The 22,740-nt window shown below is 41.6% G+C and overlaps 1 protein-coding gene across 3 annotated transcripts in view; it reads right to left on the bottom strand.

Moving 5' to 3' along the window:
• DCBLD2 (discoidin, CUB and LCCL domain containing 2) overlaps nucleotides 1–22,740 on the bottom strand; it is a 529,217-nt gene that overhangs the window by 395,193 nt on the left and 111,284 nt on the right. For all 3 annotated transcript variants that reach the window (XM_069204886.1, XM_069204888.1, XM_069204885.1), the window contains exon 2: nucleotides 1,657–1,884. In XM_069204886.1, coding sequence (XP_069060987.1) covers nucleotides 1,657–1,884 — 228 coding nt within the window. The remainder of the gene's footprint in view (nucleotides 1–1,656; nucleotides 1,885–22,740) is intronic.

Here is a 22,740-nt window from a genome sequence, read left to right on the forward strand (position 1 = left end):
CAACCATGTCCTTTTTGTGTTTCAGCGTTTCATGCCATTTCATACCGTTCTTATTCTGCTCCACGGCAGTACTCCTTCCAGGGACTCCAGATCTTGTTAAACTTTTGCAGACAACCTTGGCCTCTCTACGCCACTTCCTCCACCGCAAGAGCAAAACTATGTTTTTGTCCCATTGGCTCAGACTAGCGGTATGTTGGCTGCCCCATAGTCTGACAATATCCACTTTGTACTACCAACAATGCGACATTGCTGTTAAATCATCTCACATTCCTACCATCATAAGAGGAGATTTTAATTTCAAGACTTCTACTGTCTATGTGGCTGCTATCCCCTGGTACACTCTAGTACAGAAGACACATATCCTGGGACATTCCCATGTAATATGAATAAAGGTTCCCTTTTATCCGTAGCCCCTAATCCATGTATCATTAACTCTTCTTACCATTCTCCACAGTAAAATTACAGTATAATAAAACTTGTGTTATGTTTTCAATTGTACAGATCAGAAGCCTGCCTTTTTTACCACTTCCTTTGTGCACCTGAAAGCCTCTTTTCAGTTTCCTCTTAAAATAGTCCACTACTCCCTTGCCCCTTATCTCAGAGTCTGTCCATTTTTCCCTGGCAGTTATTAACCAAAGTCCTATATATTTGCGAGAAGGTGTGTCTTTTCAGGGGGGTTGCTAGCATTCCATATTCCAGCATTGATTCCCTCTGTATGCCTACCAAAAATTTGCATACTTGCACCACAGCCAATCAATCAGGGTATTTTTCCAAACCACTGTTCTTTTGTCCACTATACTATGCCCACCATGACAACAAAGTTACCCCAATCAGGGCAAAATCGGTCTTAAACTTGTTGTGTTCTCGTTCAGGGAGGACCTAGCCTGGCAGTTCGGGCTGGACTGTTTTCACGGGAGGAGGGGAAGACTGATTTGCATATGGGTGGGTCTAAACTGAGGTTGCTCGGTAGCCAAAAGAACAATGGGTAGGGATGCTAACCCAAGCAATTGCCAATGGTTAGACACACTGTAAGCATTCCTTTCATCACCTTTTGTGTGATCGGCCTGTATGAGACAACACTCCTTGGTTGACTTCCCCCATTTACAAAAAATAAAATATTGACCCTTTTCAAATCAAAAATAGATCTTCCCCCTAAGAAAGCAACTTCTTAACCTCAGAAATTGATATCCCTACCCATTGAAAACACATGCAGCCATAAGTAATAGTACTAACGTGCCTTAAAACCATAGCTTTTACCTCCCACATAAGCAATAGTACAGCTCGATAAAGGTCCCAGTTCAAGGCAAACAACATGCTAAAACTTCATTGTTACAGTGAACATGAAAATTCATTTTTAGTAAGAGGCACTGATCCCCTCTCCGTATCACTAATTGTGGGGTGTGAACTGAGAAAAAACAAATGTGCTGAAGGTGTGCTCAAAATATAATCTATTAAATATTCGTTAAGAAGTAATTGAGATGATGGCAGTGTGAAGAACTACACTGACTGAAATTGTATCGTTATAGAACAAGAAACGCAGGACAAAAGTAATACACCTGGGAATTATGATTTTACTACAATTTGAAATAACTTGAAACATAAGAATGTATGCACATAATAAAAGCTAAAAACATGACCAATATATAATTCACATACCTATTTCACTTCTTGTTGGACCAATCCCATTATAAACTTTCAAATAGTTAAAATGACACGAGTTGGAGTCTTCAATGTCGAAGTCACCAAATTTGAGATGAATTCGGTCCCCAGACTTGACACGGAGTTCCCACTCACAAACAGTACTGTTTGGATAGGTTTGTGGATAGTTTAGTGATGTAAATGTTCCACTTTCTGGTCCCATTACTGTATATCCACATCCATCACCTGAAATAACAGAATCATAATGTTAAGTAGAACAGAACACTCAGGGTTCATTCTGCAACTGGTACTGTTATCCAGGGCTCCAGACAGCTACTTTTTTCATTTTTGTTTGTAGCCGAGAAGTAGCCTCAAACGTACTGCTGATATGCTTATGTTTTCAGAACAAACAAATGATTCATGAAATACAATTTATGATCCGTGTGCTTTGTGAACTTTTACTTGGCGAGTGACGGAGAAATTAGCATGTCACAAGGTTCTATTCGAAGTGAATAAGATTTATACGAGTCACCACATATAGAATGTCAACTATACGTTTTACTTTAGCTTCTGGGTGAGGAGGAGGCATTGGTGAGGCTATGTTATGACTGGCTTGGGGTCAAGACATGGAGAAGTGTGGGGATGAGTGAGTGTGTGGAAGCAGTGAGATAGGCCAAAAGGAAGGGTCAGAATGTGTTTACTTAGTGAAAATTAGCATGGGGGGGTAATGGAGTGACAGTTGAGGATGGGGTGATCCTGTAAGTATGGTCGATTGTGTGGGCGGAGGAATCGTGCAGGTAAGGGTGATCTACTGGGTTGGGTGATGGGAAGGGAGGGCCTGAGGGATAAGAGTGTGGATAGGATTAGTACATTGATACATTTGAAGTAATGATAAAAGAAGAAAAGACGAAGCAGTATCCTACATCAAGAAGTAAGACGGAGAAGGGGGAGTGCTCAGCTCGAGGGCAGTCGTCAGTGAGCTGGAGTCCACAAAATTCAACAGAGCAGAGTACAAACTAATTCACCAAAGTACGGGATCGTTTATGGTGTTTTGCAATATATACATTGATTTTGCTTTTATTCACAAAAGTACCTTTGAATTTCCATCTGAAGTTAGTGGCTAATTTTTCCCAAATCTTTTAGAATTTTACAACAACAAGAACAATAACGTAATTCACAGCATAGGCAATGTCACTACATACAAACGCACTGAGATGCAACACTAGTTAGTTGGGACTGTCATATGCAATATTTATCTGAGGTGCTGTGGCTCCTTTGAAAAAGGCTCGAGCCTTAATCCCAAAAATAATAAAAATAACTCAATTCAAATATTTATGCACAATCTCATTTTTAAAATCATTACCTGATTAAAAGAAAACATTTTTTTGCCCGAGCCATGTAGTTCTGATGAATTTCTAAAATAATGCCAAAAAAGATGACACCTTCAGTAACTTGGCTCTGATCAGTGTGTACATTTACAATCAACAAGTAGCTTTTATCTTTTATGCTTTTAATTCATAAGTCAACAATACTTTGTACAAATAAGAAGGGTAAGACAGAATTCCACTTTCAGTGTTTCTAGCCATAAAAGATTTTTAGAAGCAGGTGAGGAGAAATCAATACAAATTCAAACTGACAACACAACAGCGTTCTATATGAACAAGCAAGGAGGAACAAAATCCTTTGCCCTATTAAGGCTAGCACAAGAGGCATGGAGATAGACCATCCACAGACAGATAACCATAACAACCAATCATGTTATGTTATATTAATATGTATAGTGCACTAGTCACCCGAAAGGGTATCGAGGCTCTTGAGCAGGTGAGTGGTCCCCAAGGTGCTTATCGAACAGCTAGGTCTTCAGATTTTTGTGGAATTCATGAAGTGTGGAGGAGGCTCTCATGTGTTAAGAGAGGATGTTCCATGTCTTGGGGTGCGATGTCAGGGAGGGGGGCATCTGACGTCAGGAGAGGTTGGACTAAGCACCAAATGGTGAGGACAGTCTACGCACAACAAACAAAAAAAAAAAGGAAAGAATAAAGGGAGCAATATACAAGAGGAGAACTCCTCACCCAACCACTAGATGGCAGAATAATGCACAGCATGTGAATCCACACAAGATTGACGATGCAACAATGGGTATTTTGCTATTAAACATTACGTTAACAACAAATTAAGCAGGACCACAGGCCCCATCTTTACTCTAGTAGGCAACTGTAAGAACCTATTTCCACATAACAAACACAGGTGTCCCTCTCCCTGCCTTGGTGACATCAGTTTTTCTAGTCCATGGGTTTCTTTACATACCTACATTTTAGAACCATATATAAAATGGTGCATATCGTCGATTTTTGTATTATTAGCATAAATAACACATGCACCTTACTGCACAGAGAAGGTTTCCGATCTGAGATGGTAAGTGTTAAATGCAAGGAGTAGTAGATGATAGCTTGAACAGACTGAAGTTTTAGTTTCACTATACTTGTGCTCTATGGAACACGTCCATTTAAACAAGCAATGCGTTCAATTATATATCAAGAATTTACAGTGGGGAGGAGGCTTTTAAAAAACGGAGAACTGTGTAAAGTTGTGTTTTTCCGCAAACCGAAGTTTCATTATGAAATCTTTTTCCATGTTGTCTGCATGCCCTAACATGGCACCACTGTACTAAAGCACACTTTCCTGGAGTTGCTAGATTCAAGCTGCAATGAAAGCTTCTCCACAAATCCACATGAGACTACAGGGATTCCATAGAAAGAACACTGAAGGAACTTTGCAATGCAGAGTACATGTTCCAAAAATCTACTGCCTCAAAGAACAAACTTTTCAGTAGATCTCGCAATTCGTAGCAATAATACATTAAGAACAGAAGACAAATGCCAGATAATCTGATACCAATTTTTATGGCAAGGTGTCCGTTAACATTTTTTAAAGAACAAAATCTAGTACCTCACTCCTCGGGCCATTTCAGCAAATACATGGATCAATAACATCTCATATATTGTAGATGTTGCTCGAATTCACAAGGTACCATTAAAGGAAAATGACTTGGTAAAGCTGCAGTGACCCCTCCTCCCCATTGCCCACCGCCAGCAGCAGCAACTGCAAATTGAAAATTGAAAAATAAAAACAATAGTAAACAATGTTAATTATCGTTTTCATTTTGTAAGGGGGCAGAGCCATCGGGGATGAGGAGCACTGAGGGAAGTGGTGTGCGTTCCTCTCAGTGCGCATGTGTGTTTGGCCACCCGTCTCGGGCCAGCCACACACACATAAGCACTGCACTCTCTCCAACCTGGCACTGTGTTGCCGGGTTGCAGACAGCTGGCAAAGGCTACTAGTCTGCCTCAGAGCGCCAAGCATGGGCGCTCTGGCCAATCCTAAGGCTGCTTTCATACTGCCAGCAGCAGGAGAGCAGCGTTAGGATTGGCTGCAGGACAGGCTGGGAGCCTGTGCCTGCTGTGAGTGAGGACCTAGGAGTGGTGCGACGGAGGCAGTTAGTCAGGTAAGTTTTTTTTTTTTTTGGTAATGTTTTTATGTGCCCCGTCGCTTTGCCCACACAGGAGCCACCCCTACAGTACAGTGAAACTCAATATTTGCTTGAACGCCTCTCTAGGAACAGTGCATTCCAAGAATGTAGTGGTGGGGTAGCACCTTTAACTGTCTGTGAAGTGCACTCACATTCACACGTACTGTTTAGGAAGACAAACATAACACTTCCAAAAAAGGAGATTGACATCTTGAACGTGTACTGTTACAAGCAGTACTGTAACAGGCAAGTACCTCCATAGAAAAACCAGCACAAAGAAAAGTTGTTAGAGAAATGCATTTATAGGCAAACCACATATCAATGTGTAAAATTAACATTAAAACTCCTATGACTTAAGTACGGCCCCTGGTAGGCTGGGCTTACATATCCTAACATAAAAAATCGTGTAGACTGATAACTCAAGTTAAACCTAAGAAGCTCAGGACAGAATATGCATTTATAGGCCAAGCTCCGCTGACTACCAAATGACAAAGAGCAATGTCCTGGAAGTCCACCAGCCCCTGAGAACATATCTGTGGGAACGTGTTCTGGAGGGAGTTTGGGGGAGGGCATGGCAGGAGTTAGAGGGGTGGTCAAGGAGCTGAAATACAGAAATGGGTAGATGCTGAAATCAAAGCCATCAGAGTACAAGAGTTGAAATGGAGCGCCTGCAACTGCCGAGACAGTGGGGCACAGTCCAGGGTGATGTCTCTACCTGACCACAGGACTCCATCATATTCAAATAAAAAGGCTTTTTAATCACCGATGTACTTCCGAAACACCATTGCGAACTATGATTGTTTTTACAGGAGGAATTCGCAGACTCAAGTAGGTTGCAAATTAGCTCTACAAATAACTTCCAGGAAAGCATGATGCACAACGATTGAGCAAGCTCATTTAAACGTATTCCAACAAATGTCTTTCTTTTTGATATTTCATTTTGTCTAATATTGTTGTATGACATCTGTCCTTGATTAAGTATTAGTTTAACAGTCCCTGAGAAAGAGGTGAACAACTCGACATTTGGTTGAAAATTAAATAAAAACATTAAACAAATCTTTTAGACTCCTAAAACAAACTGCTACAACAAATGTCCTATAAAACAAACATGGATTTAATTAATTCCCTCCTGAATTTACTTTAATCTCAAACCCAACTTTAAAAACTACTCTAAGTTTAACCTTCAAACATAGTATAACCCTAATTTTTAACCTAAATCTGATCTCTCCCACCATGTTGGTGGCCGGGCTTGGTGGTAGATTTCAGATCCTGGAGACCTTGAGGGTGAAGAAAGGGCAATACCTTCTCGAAGCCACCATGCCAACAGGGAACCCCGCTCTAGCTGATGACTAAGAAAATGAACCACTTCTGAAGGAGGAAAAGCAAAAGGTGCAAAAACCTCCACAGGAATTCAAAAGGCCAGGAAACGCTGAGAAGACCAACATGGAGCAAGGAACAAGAAAAAACAGTCTGAAGACACAAAAACTTACTAGGAGAGTGAACACCAAACAGAAACGTTTGTAACGCACTCTAGACAAAGGCTTATATACAGAAGAATGACCAGGAACAGGAAACCTCTCATAGGAAGTAATACTCCACCATCTTGAAATGGGAAGCACTCACAGACTTCAATGAATGGAACTATCTTAGACAGGGCACAGATAAATATACAGAGATGGTCTCTGAGAAAACAGACATCACACAACATTAGGGAAGGTGCCTGACCCCATATTCTCACCCCACTGCGCTGCCTGTGACCACCTGATCCACCGAGGAACAGGTGAGTGACAGCACGGGAGAACCACGCATCATGTGCCACAGTGGAAGCACGGCTGCAAAGGTGCACTGCAGTCGGCCTTGAAGGAGAAACATGGAGCAAACGACACACCAACCTTTAAACTGGCTATTTGGAAGGGACTTTAACACCTTCCTTTATGGTTGATTTTTACCTCATGTCACATTAAAAACGTTTTAAGCGAATTTTATTTGTTACTGTTGTGCCGCCCTGACATTGTGCTTCTCTGGAATTACTTTTTACAGTGGTTTCTCTATAATAGAATGCACTATTTTTGTTTCTCTATAATAATCCCAAAACATTTTTAAAAAAAAAGTTGTATCTAAGTTGTTGCACAGGAAATGGATGAAATAACAGATGTGATGCCTGCATTTGATAACTTAAATGTCCATCTTTTTTACCGATTTGTAGACTGATACAGACAAAAACAATATGGTTATCGGTTGTCAAATATTTTTAAGAACAGAAAACTGCAGAAAATGTTTTTTTGGAGAGACCCCATGTTCTGCCAGTCATAACTGCTGGTTCAATAAATGTGCAAACTGACAGAACTGAGACTTAAAAGGTGATTTATCCTGAACAAGCACAGATGTACACGTTTGCAATGGGTTGGTTACAGACAAGGGTATTGCTGTTTAATACACAGCTGCTAATAGTGCCACAACCTGACAGGTACCAATCTTGAGTGTACATTTATTGGTTAAATTGCGTAGAAATGTGTCTGTTAAGACTTAATTTTGTATATATGTCAAATGAAATATGTATATATACCTATAGATCAGTAAACAATACATTTGTATAAGACTGAGTTGATAAAAAGATCACGTTATATCCAGAAGCCCTACTAATAAAATGTACCTCCATGTACTTGAAACTGCTATGCCCATGCAGCTGTAATCCTTTTGTTTATTTATCCAGATGCCTGATCTTGAGTTTACAGAGGCATACACAAGACATTGTAATGCTATTTTAGTGTCTCAGATAACTTGAAAATGTACGCTGTGTGTTTGTCTCTGCAGCAGTACGGACGGGAGGAGGGCAGTCAGTAACTTTAGGATTCAGAATGCAGTTTTGAGCTTCGAAGCCCAGGGCTACACTTATCTATGTGAATTTTTAGGTCTGGCTTGACAGTGAAACTGTTGCCTGACCTTATGACCAACAAAAGAGAGCTTTCAGAGTCCTATTGAGAGAATGTCTTTGGCACAGGCCACATGTTGATTTTCCTGAGTACAGGATTTGATTGGGCCAAATTTGAGAAGCTCTACCAAAAGACTCCTTGCAATACACTTTTTTTCTTGTGGCATCATTTATTCTCGATACAGCAGGACTGTGTTGGTTATAGTGACAAGCCAATGATCCTGATTATAGGCCTGATCTGTTTATTTTTAAATGTTATGATAAAAGCACCAGTCCTAACATATTTAGTGTGAGAAACATAAGTAAAAGTCGAGAGGTATGTGTGGATTATTTTTTACTCTATATGAAAAATCTACAGATAGGTACTTTGTTACATGTAATCTGACAGATTACCAAAGTAGGAAACTGTTTTGGTGTTGGTCACCTAGTGTGGATACAGAAGGTTTGCTCTGTGAGAATCCTTCTTAGGGCATCGTAGGAGAGATAATATCTTGTTTAATCAAATGTAATTTTGTATAACTTTCAAATTGTATGACTGTGTCTGTTGGTTACCTTGTGGAAAACGTACAACCAAAACATTAGTCATAATTTGGTTGTGGTGAGAAGCTGTATGCCTGTTTGGAACACTGGAAGGTTATGTCTGATGCCTTAGGTCCAGTAGGCCTGTGATGAAACATCTTGACAAACTTAGTTGGTCTACCTTATTAATGGTGAAAGCATATGTTATGGCCAAAGAGCCTTTAACAATTGGTTGTTATTACATTGTGTTACAAGCTATAGGCAGGTATTTATTCTATGTAATCTCACAGATAACAATGGAAGGCAGGGTTTTGACATTTGTCACCCACTATGGCAAATCCTTGGGGCTTTCACTGTGATGATTCTTGTTAGGCCATGTTGAGGAGGGTTGTATATTGTTGCAAGCTGTGTTTTTCTACATACTTATAACCGTATGCATGGTGGTTGCCAGTGTATGTGCATTTAAAAGGCTAGTCTAAAGCCAATGAAAGTGTAAGGCCTACATCGGTGCACTGGGACAAGTCATGCCACATTTCATAGGTCTGATCTGTTTATTATGAAACGTTATGATCATGCCTGACCTACGTATTGTAGAAAGTATGCATTAAATACAATATGCTTTAGAGGATAGATTGTTATTACACAGTGCCAAAGACTGTAGGCTGGTGTTTTGTTAGATGGAATTTCATAGATTAGAGTAGTAGGCAAGTGTTTTGGTGTTGGTGCTCCACCCAAACATACTGTGGGGGGCAAAGGATATGCACTAGTCAATCTTGTTAGGTGCAAAAGCATTTTGCTTTGACAACTGTAAATTTGTATACATTTGAACTTTCATGATTGTATGTCTGATGACTGCCATTTGGAAAGCATACGCTCAGAACAATGGGGTTGAGTTGGTTATGGTGACAAGCCAACGATAAAGGCTACATGAATGATTGTTTACTATGAAAAGTCACAATAAAGGCATTAGGCCTGATATACTGATTGTGTAAAGCTTATGTTGAAGTCAATAGACATCTAAGGATGGGTTATTACTCTGATTTAAACGCTACACATAGTTTTTTGTTACATTGAATCTCATAGATTACCTTAGTAAGCAAGAGGTTTGCCCCCTTAGACTAACAATTAATATTGAAGATTTGGACTATGAGAATCCTTGATAAGCCCCATTAGGGGCGAGTGTATTTTGTTTTGCCAGCTGCAATTTTGTAAACATTTGCAATTTTATGACTATATGCCCGATGGTTGCCTTGTGTGAAAGCTTACACTCAGTAAACCTGGTTATGTTGAATAGCCAATACTAACAGCTGTAAGGTTGATTGATGTGCAGAGACATTTTCTGCATGATCCCATAGATCTGGTCTGTTTATTATGAAAAGTTATTACAAATAAAATAGGCCTTACTTATTTTATTTGGGAAGCATATGGTAAGGCCAATATGCCTCTGACAATGGATTGTTACCACAGTATGTTACAGTCTGTAGAAAGGTATTTGGTTACATGTTATCTACAGTTTGCCAAAGGAGACGGGTTTTGGTGTTGGTCACCTACTCCGACAAACCATAGGAGCGGAATTTCATTGTGATGATTCTTGTTAGGCCAGATTGAGAAGGGTTGTATACTGGTTTACCAACTGTAATTCTGCACATATTTAGAATGTTATAAGTGTATGCCTGATGGTTGCCAGCTTACACACATTTAGTAGGTCTTGATTCTATATAGTGTCCAGTTATTGACAAAGGCTTGAGCCTTATCAGTTCACCGTGAAAAGTTATGTCAGCTTCCTTAGGTGTGATCTGTATATAATGAAAAGTTATGACAACACAAGTAAGTCTAACTTACTTATTGTGGAAAGCATGTATTAAAGGCAATAGGTTTTAAGGGTGGATTGTTATTACGCTGTGCTGAAGCCTGTAGGCAGGTATTTTGTTACATGGAATCTTTCAGATTACTGTAGTAGCCAAGGGTTTTGGTGTGGGTGACCAACCTAAACAAACCATAGGGATAGACTATTTGCACTACGGTAATTGGTATTAGTAGGGATTTTATATTGTTTTGACAACTGCATTTTGTACATATTTGTTATTTTATTATGGTATTCCCAATGGTTGCCTTGTGGGAAAGCTTATGAGGCAACAAAGTAGGTCTGAGCTGGTTATGGTGACAAGCTAAAGGTTAGAGGCCTCATTTTTTATAAAGAAAAGTTACAATAAAAGCAGTAGGCCTAACAGTGATTGTGAAAAGCAAACGTAAAATTCAATACACTTTTTTTGAGGGTAGATGACTGTTTCTCCATATTAACACCTACTGATAAGTATTTACTAAATGTCTCAGGTTACCTTTGGAGGGAATTATTTTGCTGTTGGCTCCTGTTTGCCAATTCATAGGCAGAGAAGGTTTGCACTGTAATAATTCTTGTTAGAATCTCTCCTTATCGGTCAGGATATTGTAATACAAAATAACATCAAAGAATAAGTACTTATCCATTTGAGATAATAAATATATATATATATATTAATAAATATATATTAATATATATTTACACACACATATATATATACACACACACACACACACATACATACACACACACACACACCAACCCCACCCCCAACATCCATATAGTTGTGCATAAGGCTTTTGGGCAAGCTCTGTTCTGCGATTGGTCTGTCCAAGTGTCATTTATCCAGCGAACTTCATGGGGTAATGGTTCAGTCTGTCCATATCAGTCATTGGCTCTCTTGCCCTGTGAATGACAGAATTTTCAGATCACTTGTGTACACCCACCTGAAAAGGAGTGTGTTTCAGTATCCAGGCTCGTTGGCCAGTGTTTTCATTTTGTATTTTCTTCTTTTATCATTCCCATTTCATTTTTGTTTCTCCTTTTTCTAAATATTTATCAAGAGCTTACTACAGCTCTTCAGGCAGTGCTAGCAGGTCGCATGATTGCTGCTCATTTCATCTGCAGTGCCTGCTCATTTCATCTGCAGTGCCCTACATCCCAAGTGGCTGCATCCTCTAAACCAGGAGACCATTAAAGAATGATGTTGTCCATATTGTAATACTGTTTTTCCATTCCAAGATGGCTAAAACATTGGTTCTAAATGATGGGGCTGCCATTCTCGAATTTTAAAACAACAAAAAACGTATTTACAATACCTTTGCAAAACGGACACTCACTGTTATGGATAGTTTTGTTATTGCAAGGATGTATTTAACTTGTATATGTTTTTGAGTTGTATGTTTTATTGCAGTTGTGTCAGAGGGTGAATGCAAGAATGAGTCAGTTGGTTGATGAATGGATTTGTGAGTGCAAAGACAAGTGACAGAGTTCATATATAATGACTTATTCATTGCCTTAGACAATCAATGGCACAAAAGGTACTTTCATTCCTAAACCAGACCTATTGCCAATGCTTTCATCAGGTCTTACAGATGAGGCAGAGTGCTTGAATGTTACAGAGCTCTCTCCAACTCCAGTATCAGAAACCATACACAAACATGGCCCCTTCCAGCATTACAGGGAAAAGATCCAAAGGATAACCAGCAGAAACAAAACTGAAAAGCAGGCATTGAAGCTCAGTTGTTCTCACACTATCTGCAGCAATGCACACTATACCACATTTGGAGGATGTATCTGAATCTCAAACACCTCAACCCAAATTTCCCACATAGTATATTCTATATTCAATATAATTCCAACCACCCAATCCAAAAGGATATTCAGGAATATTCATGAATCTGAGCACTTTGCAGCCTTGTCAGAGGTATAAAGTGCTACCCAAATGTAACAATGCAATACAATCACAGATCGGTATTAGACATCCACATTGATATCACCCTGGACTCAACATAGATGCAGCAGCAACTGACGGACTACTGTACACCCTAGTTGGGAAGATGTTCCCTTGAGGCATTCTGAAGGAGGGACTGTCTTTTTAGAATATCTCAGACTTGAATATCTGCTGAAGAATACTCATTGAAGAGTATTCTGAATTCTGGAGCCTATTAATCACTAAGTCACGGCGCTCTCCTGCTGGCATGCTTCTGTCCTCAAGCTGGATAACTTTTACCAGTTTTACCAAGTTGCCAAGAGGCACTGTCATGCCTGTGTGGCGCTTGAGAAACTTAGAAGTGCACGATATTATGGTTTGCTGTTTCTATCAGTAGCTTTTAGTTACACAAATTCCACCTAAAACTAACCCCAACATCAAACCACAATAGTCATTATTTTATTACATAGGTAAATGTTGAAACATAACGAGTTGAAAAGCTAAGGATCTAGAGGTAATAGTGTATAATGGTACCAGTATACATCTAATAATAAGAGAAGGTAATATGTCACCCAATTCAGACAGCAGTGGCATTGGCAAAGAACTTGCATATTTTAGTTTGCTTTTGCTTTTTTTAGGTGCATGCACCAGATCAGGAAATATGTGCCAAATATGTCAAATTCATAATTAGGCAGAATCATACTCAATGGGCTATCCCAGCAAAGATCAAGGAAGAACAAGCAATTGCAATGCTAGAGGTATCGCATTTGCTTGTGTTAGAGCTACTGGTGGTGTAGATTCATAACTGGACTTTTCGTGCCACATAAATTGGTCAACCATGCCTCCATAGTTTGGCCTTTTCTTGCTACATAATCAAAATGTGGTGATTCCTTCAGAGACTGGCTGAATGTATTTAAAGAACATTTACTGTGGTTAACAGAACTGAACAATATAGCAAAAAGATGTTACTGGTCTCAAACAAGGATGCATTTCCTCTGATATGATAATGAACTAACAAATCAAAAAATCTCAGGTACATGGCGAAACCGTCACAGCACCTTGAACCTCCAACCGAAAATATTTATTGCAGAAGGGTTCAAACCAGCACCAACGATTTGCAATTAGATCTCTAAAATTATCAGACATGGACCTCTTTCCAATCATCCAAAAACCACTTCAACAATCACCTACTCTTGAAAGTGGTAGCCTCCCAATGCATTCTACGCACAAACAGATAGCAACCACTATTAAATGCAACTTTAAGGTATTTGGAAGCCCATCTAATGGCTTGCTTCACCCAGCCTTTGTAATGGCAAAACTATAAACCCAAGCACGCCTTTTCTGCACCCTTAAGCTGTACTTGCCTGCCAAAAGTTCACATGCGTGCATTTTCCTTCGTGTTTGACCACTGACTATATCAAGTTTTGTAAATAGGACCATGTCAGCAAAGTAAGGAGCTTCAACGTCCTCTTTTACGATATTGTTGCTATTGAAACATCTAAAACCAAATTTCCAAATACAGCAGTAGCCCGTGCAGGGGACCCACCAAAAATCATTTCCATAGAATTCATGACAGGTTAACTTGTAGCACCTTCTTTTAGGGATTGGATGTAGGTTTGTCCACTTCCTGTACGTACCTGGAAAGTGAAGCCTTAACTAATCTGTTTCATAACCAAAAAATAAAACCTGCTCCATGATGACCCATGCTATTTAAGAGCATGATACGTGTTTATGCAGATCACAGAGAGTACCTGCCTCCTTATGGAAAACAGTATATTTAGGAGAGAGATTGATATAAGCTTGGTAGGGGACTGGCTGGCTTTAAAATGAAACTACACTGCTTAGCTTTCTCCTTAGGTAATGTTCTGATGCGATCAGATAGCTTAATGATTTAAACACTTCCAAAAGAAAATTTACTCATAACTTATAGATCGCACTCATGTATTTAATTGAATTAATCAATTGGTAAAAGAGAAAAAGGCCTATTTGACCACTTTCCACAAAAAGTAAACGTCATATAAGTAAAAACACTTCATTAGCATAGGCTGACAAACAAATTCGGGAACAAAAACCAAAGCAAACAGGACGGGAGGTCCTGTAATTTAGACATCTCAATACTCGAGCAAAACCAGATTGTATGTATGGCAAAACTAGCCCTTCAGTCGAGCAATGCAGCTCCAAAAAGTGAACCATTTTATTTCTAATGTGTGCGCAAAAATATTAAACTTTCTCAATGCCACGTCCTTGCATTGTGGCTCTTATTACAGGTTCCAAGTCCTATCTATAGGAAGCACAGAAAGGAGAAGTAACAAAACGCAGGCAACTGTCTCAACCACTATGACATTGAAAAAGCGGGCATTACTTATGGGGCCTGTTAGACTTTTCATCCTTGGCGTGGTCTCCCTTAACTTTTTGCCTCTGTTCCCCAGGTTGTTGATGTGTGCTGGACTCTGATTTTACTGTTTTTGATACTCTAGGCACTTTACCACTACAAACTAGTGCTAAAGTGCAAGTGCTCCTTTACAAAATTTGTATGTAATTGGCTTATCCATGATTGGCATATTTGGTTTACTAGTAAGTCCCTAGTAAAGTGCACTAGAGGTGCCAGGGCCTGTAAATTAAATGCTACTAGTGGGCTTGCAGTAGTGGTTGTGCCACCCACATGAGTAGCTCTGTAATCATGTCTCAGACCTGTCACTGCAGTGTGTGTGTGTGTGTGTGTGTGTGCAGTTTTAACTGTAAATTCGACTTGGCAATTGTACCCACTTGCCAGGCCTAAACCTTCCCTTTTCTTATATGTCAGACACCCCTAAGGTAGGCCCTAGGTAGCCCCAAGGGCAGGGTGCAGTGTATGGTTAAGGTAGGACATATAGTAAGGTGTTTTATATGTCCTGACAGTGAAATATTGCTAAATTCGTTTTTCACTGTTGCAAGGCCTGCCCCTCTCATAGGTTAACATGGGGGCTACCTTTAAATCTGATTAAAGTGTAGATTCCCTTTGGGAGCGGATGGACATGTGGAGTTTGGGGTCTCTGAGCTCACAATTTAAAAATATATCTTTTAGTAAAGTTAATTTTAAGATTGTGCGTTTGAAAATGCCACTTTTAGAAAGTGAGCATTTTCTTGCTTATACCATTTCTGTGACTCTGCCTGTTTGTGGATTCCCTGTCTGGGTCAGTTTGACAGTTGGGCTGGTTGCACCTCACACTAGACAGTGACACAAAAGGAGCTGGGGTGTAGTCTGCATTTCCTGATAAGCTATCTGTGCTAGGAGGGAGGGGAGGAGTGGTCACCTACACCGGAAAGAGCTGTGCCTGTCCTCACGCAATGCAGTCTTCGACCCCCCTGGTGAGTGTCTGGGGAATGGCCAAGGCAGGATTTCACATTCAAATGAGACTTTGCTTTGAAGTAGGCCTACTTCAAAGGAGAAAATGGGCACCCAAAACCAGAGTTTAGAACACTTCTGGAAACAAGAGGAACCTCTGCCCGGAGAAGAGCTGAAGAGCTGAGGAATTGCTGCCCTGCCTGTGACTGTGTTTTGTGGAGCTATCCTGCAGTTGCTGCTTCTGCCAGTGTAAGAGGGCAAAGACTGGACTTTGTGTGCCTTCCATCTTGTGAAGAAATCTCCAAGGGCTTGATTTAGAGCTTGCCTCCTGTTGTTTGAAATCTCAGGGACAGCAAAGACTTCTCTCTACCAGCACCTGGAGTCTCTGGAGAGACTCCTGTTCTGACAAGTGGTACCCTATCCAGTCCCTGGGCCCTTGAAAGGAAAGCTGGTGGAAATCCAAGGAAATCGACTTCGGACCGATGCCGCTGCTGAATCCGGTGACGCCGCCTGCAACCGACTCAATGATCTTCGCTGGAACGCGACGACCTTCGCAGGCCCGATGCCGCTGCAGCCCCGCTGAAGTCCGCGACTCCGTGGAAGTCGCCGCACCACGTCGTGACCGACGCCGCTCGAAGTGCGCGGATTCAACGTTTTGCACAGAAGCCACAATCCCAGGCTTCACGCATCGACTTGTTTTCACTCTTCACCAAAGGTACTGTATGTACTTGGGGGCCTACGCGACTCCGTGTCCGGCACCGCTGGTGTCAGCTTGTTGGGAACGACTCCGTCACAACGCCGTGATAACACCTCATCGAAGGATTTTGTGTTTATAAGCGCTATTTTTTAGTTTAATCCTAAAAATTCATAACTTGACTTGTGTATGTCGGATTTTTGTTGTTTTGGTGTTGTTTTGTTTAGATAAATATTTCCTATTTTTCTAAACTGGGGTTGAGTCATTTTGTAGTGTTTTCATTAAGTTACTGTGTGTGTTGGTACAAATACTTTACACCTAGCACTCTGAAGTTAAGCTTACTGCTCTGCCAAGCTACCAATGGGGTAAGTAGGGGTTAGCTGAGGGTGATTCTCTTTTACCCTGACTAGTGTGAGGGTCTTTGCTTGAACAGGGGGTAACTTGACTGTCAACCAAAACCCCATTTCTAACAGGGCTGCATTCTGTTCATTGGGAAAAACTACCCCAAACAGAATAGTGGAATAGCTTTTGAGCTTATTTGCTCAAAAGATAATTTAGAGCTTTTGTGTACTGTTTTGTGACCCACTGAAGTCGCCTCAAATTGCTGAGAGACAGAGTGAGCAGAGAAATGGAACAGAAAAACCGAGAAGAAAGAAGATGGAGGAAATCAGAAAAGAGCTTTGCGAATAGTATAGCTATACAAAAGGAAAATAAAAGCCACAATACAAAAACGAAACTTGTCATGCCTGGTGATTAAACTTTTGAAACAGACCAACGTTTAAAAAGGAGATCCTTCTTTCCATATTGGGGCTTTTTCATAATAACAAATGTTTTTTTCTTTGTTAGCAGAAATCAGCAACACATTACTGTTCAACGAAACAAGAATTTATAGGTTTTACATTTCTGAGCAGGTAGATGAAATAACATTACACCAAGTCAAAAACACTCCGCTGTAGGCTTGCATGATTTATATTTATTTAACTAGGGAGTAAGTCCCTCCACTTCTCTTTGGCCTTAACCAGAGGTTTCCCCATTTCCTTATCTGGACACAGAGCAGGACTATTCGTTTTGACAGAGATGGGCAGTTTCTGGAACGCCTATTCCAGGCTCGTTAAACAAATGTGTGTCTATACATTTCAGTAAAAACGAACAGAGTGGCGGCTCTAAGATGGAACAGCAGGCTCGATAACACACGTTTTAATTTTGCTTGTGTTACGACTATTCTGTAGTGCACAGAGGCCGTCAGGAGGATGAGTTTCCAGAAAGGTCTTGCATTTTTTGAAAGACACGCGCACTAAAATAGAACAATGGCATTTGCTAGTAATCCCATGTTCTTTAAAGGACACATCGGAAACCAAAACAAGCCCATAAAACCAACTTCTCTGCAATAATATGAACACAGTTAATCACACAAGGAAGCCAATGAGCAAGTAAGAGGTAGCCAGGCTTTAAGAAGAACATTTTAAATTATATAATCGTATGCCTCTGCCTATAGATTAGCGCAAACACAACAGTTTTGTGAACAATTACAACTACTTTCTGTTCACCCTGCACTATCCTTATCAAATAAAAGTACATATGCAACTGAAGAAAATAAGATCAAACAAAACTAGAGCTGCCCACCTTCTCTCCTGGTTCAACAGTCATCAGTTAGGTGATTGCTGGTTCATGTGTGTCTGCGGGCTACGGAGCGGCGCAGTCCGCCTCAAGCATGTAGCTGCATCGCACCTGTCTAGCGGGTTACGTCTGCTCTGGGGTTGAGAAGGCTGTGAGTATGTCACCCCAACGATCTACAATGGGGTGGCGCTGGAGCCGCAGTTTCTCCTCTCGTATTAATTAGTTGGGTGCTCACTGGTGGCCCAACCGAACACATCGCGCCTTCACCTATCTATTGCAGGGGCTACTGTTGCTTTCCAGGGCATTGCAATGCACCTTTTAGCAAGGACCAGGGCCAGGCCCACAAATCTGGCACTGAATCTGTTAACCACCATCCTAGAAAATAAGTCCATTATACACACATCTGAGGCGGGATGTAAACTTACAAGTGCAACTCTGTTAAGAGATGCTGTCATCAGTTACCAGTAGAACCACAAGGCCACACACTGTCACTCCATATAAAGGAAACCAGCATTTGGTTCTAGGCAGTGTGTGACGTGATCCAAGGATCGCAATAAAATTCTTCGCCTTGCCATGGAACACAAGAAGCCCGATATCAGGGAAATCGGCCGTACATTATCTTTATGTAACCTTTGCGGTCCAGGTGGCCAAGTGCAAATTTATGCCTGGTAAGCAGCTTGCACAAAGGGCTGGAGTGCCCTATTCATTGGTTTATCCTGCAAAACTGCACAACATGGTGTAGGGATGACTGCAGCTGTTTATAGATCCAAAGCTTGCTCATACGCTTTGCAGTGGCCTTGTCAGAAAGTCAGCGGAGGCAGATATGGTTTCTGCTGATGCACCTTGAGATACTCTCAGTGACAATGACTGATCACCTACACAGTTTCTCAGTTTTATGGCTCTGAGATGGGCTGGAACATTGAAGCCTTGACTTTGCAGCAATTCCTGGTTTGTGTGTGGCTGCCTGGCCTTGTCCTGACCTGTTAACATTAGCAGGGCCAGATCTGGATCCTGGGCAGCTTGTTTTGCCCCATCAGGTTCCACTGGCTTCATCCTTTTCTCGATCGGCCTAGCCACCATCCATTACATGGAATGGGAGTTTGCCCGATGTCCTGGCTTCCCCTGGGATGTTTCCCTTCATCTGCTCAATGTTTTGTTTTTTGTATGGGGGTTATCTGTTGTGGGATATTGCAGTTGTGAAGTGAGGGTGGGATGGTATGCCCTCAACAAAATTAAATTGTCAGTGTGGAAGGGGGGTGGGATTGTACGTCGATCTCTTTGTTGAACCAATACAGACAATACACTCAACATTGCTTGGCTTCCTTAGAGTAGCTGGTGCTTTTAGAACCTGCCTGGAACACTAGATCACCATGTACATGAACTGCAGTCACTTACATATACCTCAGGTCCTAAGCTGCCTCTGGTGAAACTTCTTTCTTGGAATATAAGGGGCATGAATGATGTCCAAAAGGACCGACAGGTGATGGCCCACCTTAATCGAAACCATATTGATGTGGCCCTCTTGCAAGGGACCCACTTAACAGGACATACACCACACAGACTGCGGATGGGATGGGTGACTGAACTGTAGGTGGCCTACTACTTGGCGTATCCCCGCAGCAATAGTGAACCGTAGAGGAACCCCATGGTGTACTGACAAGGTGAAATGTGATACAGATGGATAATACTGTGCCAGATGATTCAGGGTATGTGTATTACAATTGTCCCAGTATAGGGCTCCAATGTAAACAACCCTGACTTCTATCAGAACTTATGTCTCGGGTGCTGAGACAGAGATACGGCTCTGAAATGGGGGGCGACTTTAATGTGATTCAAGATGCAGTGCTGGATAGATATAGCAGAACTCTGTATACGCATCAGAGATCGGTCCACCAACTACATGCTATCATTACTGATCATGAATTATTAGATGTGTGGAGACTTCGAAATGAGGGTACCTGTACGACACAAACATAATGTGTTGTTCCGGATAGACTACTGTCTGGTCACTTGGGACATATGCCCATGCGTGACTCATGTCAAGCACCTGCCCAGAACACTTTCTGATCACTCACTGGTGTTAAAGGAGCTCTTATTAGAGACAGAGCTTGGGAGGGTGTTTATGTGGAGATTCCCAGTGGGAGCTCTGCGTGATCTGTCTTTCCGGGAGGGACTTTGCACTACTCTGGTGAATTACTTCATGCTTAATTCTTCAACGTTGGCTTCCGTAAGCACTCCATGGGAGGCTTTTAAGATGGTGATGGGGGGGGGGGGGGGGGGGGGGGAAGAGACATGGGGCAGGGATTTGCATGTTTAAACAATTGGGCATCCTTTCATCCCTGCGTGGCCAACTGTCGTGCCTAAAGGGGCCTGGAGCTGACTTATGAACTAAGTGATGATGACGTGATGCTCGCTGACATTGAGAAAAAGCTCACTGAATACAATGAGCAAGCTGACAGGGAGTTACATTACTTGAGTAAAGAAACTAGGGCCAGAGTGTATGGGGAAGGAGATACAGTGTGCAAGACCCTGGCCCAGCTTCTCGGGAAGCCTCAAAATGCAGATTATATCCCTCAGACTGTCAACAAAGTGGGTGGGGCACCCAATGACACAGAGTATTACTACACAGATCTTTCTGCATTTCTGTAGCACCTTGTTCAAAACCACAGTCAACCCAACTGCAGACCAGTTGATGGCCTATTTAGATTCTATACAGCTCCTCTGGTTAGACAATGAACACAGTCAATATCTTGATGTCCCTTCACAGCTAAGTTTGTTGTGCAGGTCATCCATGTTATGCCTGATAAAAAGGCACCTGGGCTAGATGGCATCTTGCCCTCCTAATATAAGGATTACGTGTCACTGCTGGTGCACCATTTTTTTGCTGTCAATGAGGAGGCCTTCAAAATGGAAGACTTCAACCCTCTCCCACAAAGGCCCTTATTGTCATCATACTGAAACCAGATAAAAAAACCCGGACAGCTGCAACTCCTACAGATTGCTCTCTAAGATAAATGTGGACAATAAGATACTGGCCAGATTGATATCTGACAGACTGGCTCCCTTGATGCTGACCATTGTTCAGCTGGATCAGTTGGGCTTTGTTTGGGGCAGCTCGACTACCCATAAACTTCAAACAGTGTTTGCGTTGTTCTATACACTAAACCTGGAGCTGCAGGCTACAGGGGTATTTCTGGATGGCACAAAGGCTTTCAATTTGTTGGCATGGTCTTATCTGTTTAGTCTACTGGAATAAATAACTACCAGTCATTGCGGTGGATCCGACTGCTTTATAAAGATGCTACCGCACATCTCCGGGTGAATGGTGAGGATACTCCCTCATTTGCAGCCTCCAGAGGCACTCAGCAGGGATGCCGGTTTCCATTGCTGTTTGCAACAGCTATATAGCCTCTGGCCGCCCGGCTGTAACAGCATTACTCAAATTGTGTCTCAGTTACATCTCTAGGCCTCTGATCATATCTATGTACGCTGATAATATCATACTTTACATCCGGAATCCTGACATCAACCTGTTTCCTGTTCTTCAGGAGGTTATTAATTATTGCTGCCTCTCGGGTATAACAATTAACTGGTCTAAATCAGTTTTGCTTCACCTGATGCCATGCATGGGCAAGGTCAGCACTGAATACCCTTTTTATGTTGGGCCGATGCAGCCGTAAAATTAGAGGACCGGATGCCTTTTAGGAACAAACTGTTGCTGTTTCTGGCAGGCTGGACTGTAATTGCCAAGATGGTCGCCTTGCCCAAATGTTTGTATCTTTTCATGACTACACCCATCCCGCTCACTAAATGCTTCTTTGCACACCTTAGGGCTGCTCTCATTTCCCTGGCAAGGGGGGGGCAACAATTCCAAGACACTTGGGAACTGCTTACACTTCCATTTGAACAAAACGGGTTCTGTGCTTCAGACATGGAGTTGTATTATTACTGTGTTCAGGCCCGGTTCACATATTATTGGCATCATCCTACAACTTTTCAGCCACATGTAGCTATTGAGCTGGATAACGTGGCTACTTGCCCACTGATGACCATGATATGTCTTCCTGTGAAGCAGCCCTGAGCTTCGGTGGATATTGTTTATTGCACTATCTGGGCATGACACCACTCAGATAACGCAAGGCCCTGATGACGCTTCATGCCAGTAAGTTTCCCACATTACGGAACCTGGTTTTACCATTGACACTGGACTGCGGGTTGTGTACTCAACTACAGTTGACAACAATGGGGTGGACTGTTCCCTGGAGGCCAGTTCTTGCAACTGAATGTGGCTGTGAAGAAGACTGGCAATACCACTGACTGATTAATGTGAGATGGTGAAACCACTTTGGGTAAGAATTTAGGGTTTGTCCTAAGTACTATTTTATTTTTGTGAATTTGGAAGAAAGTGAAATTCAAGCATTCAATTTAGAAGAACCTAACTCTCCTTAAGGGAGTAGCTGCTACTAGGAAAGCAACCTTCCATGAGAGAAACTGAAGAGTGTAAGAATGCATGGTTTCAAATGGGGGACCCATAAGCCTTGTGAGCACGATGTTAAGATTCCAGGCAGGAGCTGGTGGAGCTCTAGTTGGAATAACTCTTAAGGCCTTCCATAAAAGCTTTTTATGACAGGAATTCTAAACAGAGAAGTATGCTGTATGTTTTGGAGGTAAGCTGATATTGCTGTTAAATGAATTTTAATAGATGAGTATGCA

Source organism: Pleurodeles waltl, chromosome 8 (assembly GCF_031143425.1).
Source record: "Pleurodeles waltl isolate 20211129_DDA chromosome 8, aPleWal1.hap1.20221129, whole genome shotgun sequence".
NCBI classification, from domain to species: domain Eukaryota; kingdom Metazoa; phylum Chordata; class Amphibia; order Caudata; family Salamandridae; genus Pleurodeles; species Pleurodeles waltl.